The sequence below is a fragment of the Pithys albifrons genome, chromosome 10 (genome assembly GCF_047495875.1).
Source record: "Pithys albifrons albifrons isolate INPA30051 chromosome 10, PitAlb_v1, whole genome shotgun sequence".
Classification (NCBI taxonomy): domain Eukaryota; kingdom Metazoa; phylum Chordata; class Aves; order Passeriformes; family Thamnophilidae; genus Pithys; species Pithys albifrons.
This window is the reverse complement of record NC_092467.1, coordinates 2,233,530-2,246,915: the sequence shown is the minus strand read 5'-3', so window position 1 is coordinate 2,246,915 and position 13,386 is coordinate 2,233,530. Positions and strand designations below refer to the sequence as shown.

General features: G+C 51.7%; 1 protein-coding gene across 1 annotated transcript in view; it reads right to left on the bottom strand.

Moving 5' to 3' along the window:
* Window positions 1-13,386, bottom strand: part of C10H1orf21 (chromosome 10 C1orf21 homolog) — a 125,492-nt gene continuing 112,106 nt past the window's right edge. The window contains exons 5-6 of the mRNA XM_071565604.1: window positions 12,708-12,768; window positions 1-749 (exon numbers count right to left, since the gene is read on the bottom strand). Coding sequence (XP_071421705.1) covers window positions 711-749; window positions 12,708-12,768 — 100 coding nt within the window. The 3' untranslated portion in view covers window positions 1-710. The remainder of the gene's footprint in view (window positions 750-12,707; window positions 12,769-13,386) is intronic.

Sequence of the window (13,386 nt, the reverse complement as noted above, 5' to 3'; positions counted from 1 at the left end):
TACATAAAAACAGTAAAATGTTTATTTTCTTAGAAAAGAAGAGATCCAAAATGATTGTGATCACACTCCCATTCGTGCTCAGCAAAGCCAATACTGCAAGCTTAGTCCTTGATTAAGATACCTATTAAATGAAACTCTTTTTCCTCTTAGAATACAAATTCCTGCTCCTGCATCACTTCCAGTATCTCAGTGAGAACATGCTTTTAATGGGTAATGGTTTCTCAGCTTCTTCTCAGCAGAGAAACAAGGCCTGCCATGGCCCAACCATCCCATCTCCAGGGCTTGGCATCACCAGCACTGCGGAGCACTCGGACTGACACAGCTCAGGGGTGGTTCTCAGGTGCTTGGAGTTCACTCATGGAAGCTTTGTAGGACACTACTCATCTGATAGAAAACGGGCCAGAAGCCTCAGTAAAGTCAACAATGTCTTTTGGAGTTGAACTTTGAAGGATTTGCTGCGTTATCTGGACACAGAGAAAAGTGAGAGGTTGCAACAAGTTTGAATGAGCAGCAACAGAACCAGTTCCTGACGAGTCCTCAGCAATATTCCTCATCTGGTCAGTAGGAAACACTGGAACTGAATGGAGCATTAATGTGACAATGGTCTTCTTCTGGGATGGAGTGCTGTTCCTCTAGGAGACTTCCAGAAGGTCTCGGCTGGGTTGGCATCTATTTACACAGAGGGGCTCCGGGCAGGGGCAGAGCTGGCACTATGTGACATCCTCCTCTTCTGAGCAGTAATCCCGACCCTGCAGGGACAAAAGGCACAGTGTGGACACGGCCCTCAGGCAGCTCCTCAGTTCACACCATTCTCTGACCTTGGGGTTTGGTTCAGGGCTGGGTGGAAACCCTGAAGGGAGTTTGTACAACTCCTCCAACCACCAGAGCAGCAGAGGAGACCCTTCCCTTTCACCATCAACCTCATAAACATCATCCCTTCCCCTGAATTCCAGGGGGACTCCAACAAACTGCTTTACAAACCTGTTTTATGGAAAGGTGCACCTTGGTGGGCACATTGGCTGGGAGAAGATAATCTCCTGGCAAAAGCAAGGAGCACATAATCCCTGCTGGAACAGAACCCCTCATGTGCCAACCCAGCAGGAGGTGAACCCGAGGGCAAAGGATGCCACTGGTACTGGAATTACAGTGGGGCATCCAGGCCAAGCTTCCCAAAACACAACTCCTCCTCACCCAGGCGTGTGTCACCTTCCATCCCAGCCCAAACACCAGACTGGCAGCAGCACCTCTGCAGGTTCTGCCCCTGGGATGGTCTGGAGAAGAAACAGCCCATCCCTCACCTCCTGTTCTGTTCAAAGGCCTCGACAGGATCCCCTGTTCCTGTTCCCCTGCACAAACCCAGCTCTTTGACACAGAGCACCCAAGATACCCCGTGTCAAACAAGTTCCTCCAATGCAGTACCAAAATCTCATCTCTGTTCCATGTGTTGGATGTATCCCCCAAGTGCCTGCATGGAAAATCCCAGCAAGGAGGAGAAGAGGCAACTCCAAGAGTCTCCAACATGCAATAGAGCCTAAAACCTCAACACTGCCCTGCAGGCAGAGGACACAAACCCAGCAGGTACCCAGCTGTCCCACAGATCAAAACTTGCCACTGCCCTGCCTGGAAAGGGAAGGAGGAAAGATAAAAGTCAAGGAAAAAAGGAGAGATGTTTCTTGACAGTTTATGTGGGACACACAGCAGGAACAGAGGCTCCAAATGCCTCTGCAGTGACAGCCCCAGTGCCACTGGTGGGACTGCAGGAGTGGCTTTGCTGGAGAGCCCACACCCAGGGATGTGTGAGCTCTGGCAGCTCCCTGTGGCCCAGCACAGTCAGCAGAAGGGTTTTCTTAGGATGTTAAAATAAAGCCTAAGAGACCAATCAGCCCAAACTCCAATTCAGCAATCACTGACCCAGAAAGAAAGGGGGAAAAAATGCATTTTTTAAACTAAAAGCTCTGACTCAAAAAGAAGGAACTCTGAAATACTTTGTAGTGAAGCCCAAATACACTGGTTTTCTCCAGGCCAGGGACAAAACAAGGCCACTGAGCTGGTGGTGCTGAAAGCTTTGTCCAACCTGCTCCAGAGCAGTGCTGGGGCTCGAGGCACCTGCAGGAGGTTCCTGTGGCCTCCATGGCCCATCACTCCACACCACTGTCCCACCAGTGGCCATCACTGCTACTGAAGCCTCAAACAGACCCAACCACAGCAGAAAGCCACTGTGCATCCGCCTTTTCCCTCCCATTGCTCCTCAATTCTCCTGCCGGAGCAGGGGCTGCCCTGTGGCTGCCAAGTGCAGCAATCCCCACATGGACGCCAAGGAGCCACTTAAACAGCAACATGCTGAAGAAGTCCTTGCCATGACATGGAGACACAACCTCAGTTGACATCTGAAGGCTGCCCAGAGCCAGAACTGCTGCTGCCAGACACCTCATTTCCACCTGCACAGTGCTGGAGACACACCAGTGTCCTGTCCGTGGTCTCCAGGAGTGCAGCCCTCGGGCTCTGAGGGCAGGAGCTGCCCCAGCCCAAGCTGCTCAGCAGTTGCTTCTTCCTTTGGCAGTGCTGGCACAGCCAGAATGGACAGCAGAGGGACACCTGCCTGGTGCCAGGAACACCTCCCAGTCCCTCCGGCAGCGCCGCCACCACCGAGCCGGGCACGGACCCACAGCCCCTGCGGAGCAGCTTCTGGATGCCCAAACTGCAGGGATGGCACCAGACAGGAGCTTTGGTCAAAAGGTTACTCCCTAAGCCTATTTTTACCAGTAATAACAAGGTCAGTACTCCTCAAGAAGACCAGAGAAGGAACCAAATGCCCTGTTGGCACTGCCTTGGCATTCCAAGAGGTTGTTTCCTTGGCAATCCAAAGGGTTGTTTCCTTGGTGCTCCTCAGGGACACAGGCAGGAGAGGTCTGAAGCTCCCTGTGGGCACAGGAGCAAGGTTGCTTGGGCCCCAGTGCAGTAAAATACTTCAGAATCCCCATTTTTGAGTCCTTGGTTGCCTCAGAGGATGTTTGGCAGATGCTGGAGGAGATGACACCGTGACCAGTGACAGGAGATGACACCTTGACCAGTGACTGGCCTGCTGTGCTTGAGATGGGGAGTTATTTTGGTGGGCCTGGGCAAGACCTCGGTGCAATGGTGAGCCAAGAGCTTGCCAAGCTGGTGGGGTCTCCTGCAGACACCACCACACTGCTCCAGTGGAAAGTGTCCCTGGACAAGATGACCTTTAAAGGTCACTTCCAACCCAAACCACCCTTTGAAACCAGTAAAAAACCAGTAAAGCAGCAGTGAGATAATGAGCTTGTAGGAGCAGAGGAGCTCCAGTGGTATCTGAGTTCAGACTGAAGGGATGATGGGGTTCTCTTCTGGAAGCAGAGGTGGGGGCAGGAAGCAAAGGAAGCAGAGAAGGAAGAACTTCCCCCAAGGTGAGCATCATGGTGTCTGGAAAAGGAGTGTGCAGAAAAAGGGAAGGTTCTGGGGTGACCTCACTGTGGCCATTCAGCACCTAAAGGGGCTACGAGAAGGATGGAGAGGAAGTGCTTACACAGGCACAGAGTGACAGGAAAGGGAATGGCTTTAAACTGACAGAGGACAACTTTGGATTGGGGATTGGACTGAAATTCCTGGCTGGGAGGGTGGGCAGGCCCTGGGCAGAGGGTGCCCAGAGAAGCTGTGGCTGCCCCATCCCTGGGAGTGTCCAAGGTCAGGTTGGACAGGGCTTGGAGCAACCTGGGCTGGTGGGAGGTGTCCCTGTCCTTGTGGGCCAAAGGGTGGAATGAGATGGTCCTTTTCCAACCCAAACCACCCCATGGACCTGTGATTCCATGACTGCCAGTCAAACCCTGTCCAGGGGAGCACCCAGAGGAGCAGCATAGGTGGCTGTTAACAGGAATCTATGGCCATCCTTTAACAGCCCTTAATAGCTATTAAAATAATAGGCTATTAAATAAGTTGCAATGACTGAGAGGAAGATGAGAATGGCAACACAAGCCCCAAGTCCAGCTAATCTTTGAGGAATCTCATCTTCCTCCCCAGCAGTTTCAAATCCCAACTTTCAGTTTTTGCAGTGTCCACAGGAACACCTCAAGTTCTTCCTTCCAACCTGCACCCAAAGCAGAAGGGCTCCCCCTCTGCCCTGTGCCCTCTCTGCAGCTGCAAAGGGCCTGCCAGGGGCTGCTCTACTGCTGGGGAGACCCTTCTGGGCAATAAGGAGAACAAGCACAGGACTCCTCCCTCTGCCCACCATGTGGGTGCCAGGGCAGTGAGCTGCCTGCCCAGCTCAATGCCCATTGTGCTGCTGCAGGGCAGGAGGGGCTCCAGGGATGCCATTCCGCAGCTTGGCACCAGCACCCGGGGCAAGGGCTGCAGCAGCCAAGGCTTGGTGTGCCAGGCTGGAAGGGCAGGGGCACAGTGCCCTTCGGAGCGGGGAGGTCACTGGGAATCCTCTGCACCCCCCTGTGGAAGGGACGGGAAGCAAACGCCAGGAGGAGGCACCAAATCACTGTATGGCACTAAATCACTGTGTGCTGTTCTCACTGGTGTTTTGTTAGGGGAAAATCAATGGAGTCATTACGAGCAATCCACTTTGCTAATGAGTTTCAGCCTAATCGCTCAGGCCCCCGCATAGGTTGCGTTGGCAACCCCCGTTCATAAGGGCGCCCTGAGAATGGCACAGGAGCTGCATTGTGTCCACTCCCTGAGTGCCATGCCCAGCTCTGCCACAGAGGGGATGGAGGAGCCGATGCCAGGCGTCTCTCCCGTGGCCTGGGTACCCTCTGACCCGGCTCCAGGTGAGTGGAGTGGCAAACCCGGCACTGGTGCCCAAGCCCAAGAGATCTGACCCAAAGTGACATCCCCCCTGGCACAGCTGCCCTGGATTCTTCGGCCTTGGTTCTTCTCAAACCTCAAATCCAGAGGTGCTTCTCTTGTGGGGTTCCAATGCCCAGCTGTAATCCCAGAAACTGCCTGCCAGCTGTTCCATTATCCCCTTTTCCAATGGTGAGAGGTGCCACAGACCCCAGGAACACCCCAAACCTCAGGGGGAATGTCTGATGGTCACTGGGCTGCTCCACAGTCCCCAGGAACACCCCAAACCTCAGGGGGAATGTCTGATGGTCATTGGGCTGCTCCACAGTCCCCAGGAACACCCCAAACCTGAGGGGGAATGTCTGATGGTCACTGGGCTGCTCCACAGTCCCCAGGAACACCCCAAACCTGAGGGGGAATGTCTGATGGTCACTGGGCTGCTCCACAGTCCCCAGGAACACCCCAAACCTCAGGGGGAATGTCTGATGGTCACTGGGCTGCTCCACAGTCCCCAGGAACACCCCAAACCTCAGGGGGAATGTCTGATGGTCATTGGGCTGCTCCACAGTCCCCAGGAACACCCCAAACCTCAGGGGGAATGTCTGATGGTCACTGGGCTGCTCCACAGTCCCCAGGAACACCCCAAACCTGAGGGGGAATGTCTGATGGTCACTGGGCTGCTTCACAGTCCCCAGGAACACCCCAAACCTCAGGGGGAATGTCTGATGGTCACTGGGCTGCTCCACAGTCCCCAGGAACACCCCAAACCTGAGGGGGAATGTCTGATGGTCACTGGACTGCTCCACAGTCCCCAGGAACACCCCAAACCTGAGGGGGAATGTCTGATGGTCACTGGGCTGCTCCACAGTCCCCAGGAACACCCCAAACCTGAGGGGGAATGTCTGATGGTCACTGGGCTGCTCCAAGTGCAGCTCTCAGACACAGCAGTCACTTTTCCCACCCTTTTTCCCAGGACAGCCATCACCATCAAGTTGTTTTTGCCAGCAAGCACTAAATGAGGTAAATTTTCAACCCTTTGTTAAGTCATAGCTTTTGATTTTTCTTTTATTTCTATTTATTTCATGCAAGTCCTGATGGGACTTGAGCCTACAGAGACTGTTCCCAGGATTAACTCTTCACTCTGAGCCATCCCATGCAATTCCTAGAATCCCAGGATGGTTTGACTTGGAAGGGACCTTAAAGATCATCCAGTCCCACTCCCTGCCATGGGCAGGGGCACCTTCCACCAGCCCAGGTTGCTCCAAGCCCTGTCCAGCCTGGCCTTGGACGCTTCCAGGGATGGGGCAGCCACAGCTTCTCTGGGCACCTGTGCCAGGGCCTCACCAGCCTAACAGCCAGGAATTCCTTCCAAATATCCCATCTAACCCTCCCTCTGGCAGTGGGAAGCCATTCCTCCTTGTCCTATCACTCCAACCCTTGTCCAAAGTCCCTCTCCAGCTGTCTTGGAGCCTTTTAGGTACTGGAAGGTCATGATAAAGTCTCATCAGAGCCTTCTCTTCTCCAGGCTGCACAATCCCAATTCTCTCAGCCCCTCCTCACAGGAGAGGTGCTCCAGCCTTCTGCTCATCTTGGACTCACTCCAACAGGTCCAAGCCCTTCCTGTGCTGGGATTGCTTCTTGGGAGGGGGTGACATGGCACTTGTGTGGGGCCCTGTGGAATCAGGGTCCAAATAAATGTGAGATGTAGAAATTAGAAACACCCCAAAGCCTGGAGAAACCTGAGCAGAAAGATGTTAGTTCCTCATTGTTTGCTTCACAGCAATTCTTTCTGAATGCAAATGTAACACTTGACTCAATTAGTCCTTGCACTATTAAATTAGACAGAACGCAGGTAATTTATTTATTTGCCTGAACACCAATACAAATGGCCTCATACCAGGACATTTCTCTCTTCCTAAGCAGAGCTGGTATTTCAAACCCAGATTTATGTCCCTGTGAGGGTGCAGGGACTGTCCCAGTCCTGGCTGCACTCAGAGGGGCCCATTTCTCCTTCACTGGGCACAGCAGATCTCAGACTGATCCTGCAGCTTCTGGGTTTGCTTCAGGAAGAATGTTCAGTCACCCTCTGCTTCATTTTCAGGTTTCCAAAGCTGTATTTCTGCATATTTCTGCTTTCATCTGTCAGGCCAAGCAAATCACTTGTACTCCTGACCCCCAACCTTCTAATTTCCTCTGGGGGAACACTCTTCTCCAGCTTAATTGCTGCTGTTACCTGGTCCTCCTCCTCCACTGAGCTGCGATTTCAGGCAGGTCTGATGTTCCCTAACGATGACAATGCTGACCCCATGCCCCAGTTCAGCAGGTGGGACCAGTTTATCCCTGTGTGGGGGTGACCAAAGCTCTGCATTCTAAACCCTCTGGGCCATTGCCCAGCAACTGGTACCAATGGCCCATTGGCAGCAGCTGCCCAGGGCACAGCTGAGCCCTCAGGCTGGGAGCTGGCTGGGAAAGAAGCCTGGCAGAGGAGCTGGGAGAACTCCCCTCCAGGGACTCCTTGGCACCTCCACACCCACCTGAGGGCTCAGCTCTGCTCATGGGCCAGCAACCATTCCAAAATCCCCCCTGACTCCCAGAGTCAGATCCCCCAGTATGGAACTCCCTGCCCTGGGGGAGGCACTGGGGGCTCCCACCTGCACCTGAGGGGAGAGAATCTTGGGGTTTGGGGACTTCTGGGACCACTCACTGGATCCAGAGGAGGAGCAGAACCTCTGACAGGAGGAGCCCACCACTCACCACCAGACTGTGCCATCATCTGCACCAACAGGTTTTTCCCTTCCTTTTCCTTTGGACTCGGAGGAACCACGTGGGGCTCAGCACAGGGGCCACCAAACCCCCCTGTGTTTGTGCCCCAGGGGGCTGGGTTACACTGCTGGGTTTGTGGGTTAAACCCAATTTCTCTTTGTGCCATTGCATTTATTGTAATATTGTTATTAAATTGTAACTCTGCCTTATATCCTCCTTCATGTTGGGTTTGTTTCTTCTGCTGGTTTCCCTTTAAACCAGCACACCCCAGCTGAGCTGTGTCCCTCCCACTGCCTCTCTCTGTTCCCTCTCCTCCAGAGCTCTTGGTGCCTCCAAAAGCAAAGTCCATGACTTTACTCACAGAAACTTCAGTGAGAAGCCCCAAGAGGACTCTCTGCAGCCACTGGCTGAGATGTTGGGAGCATTTCTGAGCCAGTGCCACCACCTCTCATGGCTGGTCTTCCCTTCTCCTCTCCTGGCACACACCCAACCTCGGTGCTGTGCCAAAGCTCTGCCCACCCTCTGCTACTGCACCAGCATTCCCCCATCTGGGGACACCCCACAGCTGCACAGAGAGCTGATGGCCCTTCTGCTGGCCTGTCTGCTGTCTCCTGGAGGACTGAAGTGCCACAGACACCACCTGAGAAACACTCCGTGTCTGCCACACACGTGTGTGACACAAACACCAACCTGCTGGAGGCAAACAGTGTTTGGGCAACACTCCCAGACACAGGGTGGGGCTCCTGGGGCTGTCCTGTGCAGGAGCTGGACTGCATGGTCCCTGTGGGTGTCCTCCAGGCCAGGACATTCTATGACATGACATCTAAGCACAGTTTTCTGTACTGCCCACGCCTAAGTCCACCCCGCTGCTCCCACAGAACTTTTCTCTCTGGCTTCTCATCAGGTTTTCCAGTATTTTTAGCTCAAATCCTGGTGTCTCTGAAATGACTGGGCTGACTCTAGAGGAACCAAATCCAACACTATGTGCAAGGCTGACTTTCACCCTCTCAGCCAGTCCCACCTCAGCCTTCCCTCCAGTGCTTCTTCCTTCCAACAGCTCCTATGAATTGAATCACCACAATCACATGCAGCTCCACCAGGCACGCTGAGCTCCAGCTCTCCAGTCAGGTACACTCACCAGAGACAGGAACAGATGTCTCCCTCTGAATGCCTCCCAGTGTTCTGACACTGAATTTTGGGACACAGAAGCTCGACTTGTTGGGGTTGACATTCTGGTTTTTCCCTTTGGGTGGCATTTGCAAGAGGGAATTGAGCTTTGTAGGGGCAGAGAAAAAATCTCCTGTTTCATCATGGCTGGTTTTGATCTCCAGGACTCATAAACACTTCAGCTGACAGAATGTCAGGCTGTGTTGTCTCCATTTCACACTCTGGCTGCAGGAGTTTCATTTGGGCTGACCTTCCTGTCCATGTACTTGCTGTGAGGAGCCCAAACCACCAGTTCCATTTCCCTGTCCAATGTGTAGCTCCCACCTAAGAGCTGGTGTTACAAATTTGTACCAGGTGCCCCAACACCCCTTGGGACTCCACCCCAATCCCTCTGCATTGTTTGACTGCTCTCCCCTATGGAGAAAGGACTCAAAATGCTATTTAGGGACCAAACAAAACCCTTCCTATTTTCCAATCTTTTTGGCATAGAAAAAAAAAGTGTGGGGCAAAGATTAATTAAATCTCCCAAACCTCCCCTTAGGAAGACTATCTCTCAGGCACAGGAGCTTAAAACCCCCAAACCACCCCTTAGGAAGAGTATCTCTCAGGCACAGGAGCTTAAAACCCCCAAACCACCCCTTAGGAAGAGGATCTCTCAGGCACAGGAGGTGCCCAGAGAACACAACCCCCGTGTTCAGCTGCCCATTAACTCCTGCCAATGCCATCAGCTGTCAGAGCTCGACATTCAGGACAACCCTCTCTCCCCCTCTTTTGACAGATAAACTGGATTTCCTCTGACCAGACAAACTCCTGATCTAGAAGATAAATTAGTACAAGTGCCCTGGAGACCAGCAGTGACCATCTGAGAGCAGGACCCAAACAGTGAGGGCACAGGGTGAGCTGCCCCTCCTTGTGCTCCCCTCCTGGGCATGGATGGGACAAACCCCAACCACCATTCACAGTCAGGTGCAGCCTCAGCTGCTCTGCAGGTAACACAGATCCCTGGAAAATCCATTTCTCTGTGTTTGACATTATGGAAGGGGAGGATGCCCAGGAAAGGCATCTGAATATTCACAGGGTGAATGCATTTATTCAAAGCAGATGTAGCTGTATTATGGAGATCTAAAAATTCTACTTTTAAATGCACTTTAGTTACATAAAATCTTCCCCCTGTGAAACAGTGGTGCAGAAATATTCTTCTCAGGACTCTCCCATCTTCTATTCTTTCCCATTGTTTGCTTTCATAATTCATATTCTTTTTAGAGTGGAGGAACACATTTGTTGCTTGGGACGATAAGAAGTTTGTCACCTGTGGGGTGATGGCCCCTGATCAGCCTGCTGGGTTGAAGGAGCCGCCCCAGCCCCCTGGAGGGGCTCTCTGCAGAAGACAAAAGCTTTCAAACTGATAAGATTAACAAAGGATGGAGTGTTAAGAAATAGCACAGCCTTCCTTTGGGATACCTTCTATGACTGCTCAAGGGCCCACCCCGCCTCAGGCATCTGCATCCCCCCCCAGCAGATTGACTATTAGTCACAAAACCACCTGAAGAAATAAAAAAAGGTATAAAAAGAGATGCAGTTTAAACTGCAGCTAAAAGGGGAAAATGCCACGACTCTGTGAGGGTAAATCCTGGAGCTTGTCCTGTCTCCTCCTACCTCCTGGAACAATGTAGGGGTGAGAAGACCATGTGCTTTCTCTTTTTCTATACTTTACTTTCTTAACTTTACTTTCTTACAAAGCTTATTTCTTTATACATTCCATCTTACATCTTATGCTAAAACAGCTACTTTGACTAAGCATCTCCTTTACTAACTGTGTTTTGCTACCTTAATATTAGTAACAGTAACTTGCTTTACACTTTGTTATTTAATATTGGTTATTGCTTTTTGCCATTCTTATTTTATAAGCCCAGCTCTGTTTTGCAACTACAGGAACTTGCTTTACTTTCAAGGTGCAGTTTCTTTTTCAACATGTGTGTGGATAAGAAGCAGCTCTGCCCTTCCCTTTTGTTTTGTGTCACAGAGAGTGGTGTGCAAGATATTTTATAGTCCTGTTACTGAGAGAGTGTCTGGATAAGTGTTTTAGGTGGCTGTTTTTAGTTAGTTTTTTGTTGCTGGTTTCTGTCTGTTGTGAGAATGGGATCCATTGCTGTGTTGGAACTTGAGTTTGATGTGTTTGTCTCTGTAAAATGTGTTTGTGCTGGTTTCTTTTGGGGTCTTTTATTATCAATTCAATCCAACCTTGCAGCTGAACGTTCTCACCGGCAAAGCAGAACCCACAATAACTGTCACAGATTTGTATTAATAAATGTTATTTCGGGAGCTGTTGTGGGGAAAGTTCTTTTCTGGCTTAAGTGTGGCTTCATATCAGAGGTCAGAGCCCCTTCCAACCTGTGGGCTGTCCATTAGTCAACAGACAGTGTTGGGGACATCAGGCTCTGATTGGAAGCACTTATTGCTAACTATTTCTTATTAATACAGTTAAGACTCGAAATCTTTGCATTTCTGTAACGTGACAGTCACCCACTGCAGCACTCTGACACCAGGAGTGCTGACAAAACTGGCAGAAACTCAGAATTTCCCTTCTATTCTGCAACCCAACCCAACTTAGAATAACACAGACCAGACCAGGAGTATCCAGCTGGAAGGGACCTCAGTTATCACGTGCCCAACTGCCTGGGCACCTCAGGGCTGGCCAAAAAGAACATGTTATTAAGGGCATTGTCCAAATGCCAGCCCTGGGGCAGCCACCAGCTCTCTGGGAAGCTGTTCCAGTGCCTGCCCTCCCTCCCAGGAAAGCTGTGCTTCCTCAGGCCCACTCTGAAATTGGGAGTACAAATGCCCTGCAACTGTGGAAGCCAATATTGAATAGAAGGCATTAAACAAGATACAGGAGTTCCAAGCATACAGTGTGAGGGGCACAGTGTGCCCAGGGGCAGCTCAGGGCAAAAGCAAAGACTGAGATCTGGCCTTGGTCCCCAGAGTCCATTTAACTCCTCAGGCCTCAGTTTTCCATTTGTACTGTGGGACAATTGTTCAGAGAATCCTATGGGATAATTTCAGTTGGAGAAGTCCTCTGAGATCGAGTCCAACCATTCCCCAGCGCTGCCAAGCCCACCACTGACCCACGTCCCCAGGTGTCTCCTCCAGGGATGGGACTCCACCACTACCCTGGGCAGCTGTGCCAGTGCCTGACCACCATTCTAGGGAAGAGATGCCACCACTGCCCTCCCTGGCCCAGCCTGAGGCCCTTCTCTCTCCTCCTGTCCCTGTTCCCTGGAGCAGAGCCTGACCCCCATCCCAGCTCCCCCCTCCTGGCAGGGATTGCAGAGAGCCAGAAGGTCCCCCTGAGCCTCCTTCTCTCCAGGCTGAGCCCCCCCAGCCCCCTCAGCCCCTTCACTACAATCTCACAAAGAAGTTTTCATTTAAAATGCCCATGAAACAGAAGAAAGCTGCTCTCAAGACAGTGAGATATGCAAAGAACTATTAACTCTCTCTTCAAAACATCTCCAGCATCATTATTTGACTCAGGCACAGCCCCAAGGCAGGGCTATCCCTTGGAGCTGTTTTGAAGAGATCCAGCCAGAAATCACCAGGGTATCCCATATATTACCAGCATTAGGGTTCAGTTGTCTCCCACAGAGATTAAATGAAAAATCAAACCAGTAATGGCATAAAATCTCACTTTTCTCTTTATCCAGGACATCCTGAACATCGGAGTTAACTTGCTGTCCATCCAAGAATGGTTCCCATGAAACAAAGGATTCTGTCCAGTACCTCCTGCAACCTCCTTACCTTCCTGGTCTTCTCTGCATTTGAACTCTCTAACTAAGGAGCAGCAGAGAGGAAGTTCCAGACCATGGAGAACATGGAGAGCTCCACAGGCAGGTCCAGCTGTGCTCCCCATGGAGCTGAGAAACCTGTGTGTCCTCCCCTGAGTGAGAACATGCATTGCCACTGTTGGCTCTTACCTTTTCAATTTTTTCATCCAGCATTCTGAAGAATTCCTGTTGGCTTTCAGAGATGTGCATGCTGGAAGGCAAAGGAACAGGCTCAGCACAACAGAACTGTGGGTCACTGCTGCTTCAGCCCAGGGCTGCTGAGGGACCCTCGTGAAAAATAACTAACTTCACACTTCCATCTACACCATCTTTAGCTTTCTTTTTTCCTATTTTCTGTTTGCCCACAGAAAAATCACTGCCCTTACTTGTGTCTGTGTGTGCCACACCTGGGATGGTAACCAGGACCCTGTGGAGACCATTCCCTTTTCTGGGCAGGCTGCAGAAATTTAGTAGCTTTAATAACCTTTCCTTGGGCCAGTGGGAGCCCTCTCTGTGGCCAGACAGGTTCTCCAAGGCTGCCAATTGCACCAGCCCATAATGAGATGCCAACAGCAGCAGGTGAAGGTGTGGCACATGCAGGTGGGCTCTGCACCCAACACCCAGAGGGGTGGTCCTTGCTCCTCCCTGGGCAGACCCAGCAGGTGACTCAGGGAATCATTCAAGTTGGAAAAGTCCTCTAAGATCACCAAGTGTGACCATTCCCCAGCACTGCCAAGGCCACCACTAACCCATGTCCCCAAGTGTCACATCTACACCCCTGGTACATCCCTCCAGGGATGGGGACTCCACCACTGCCCTGGGCAGCTGT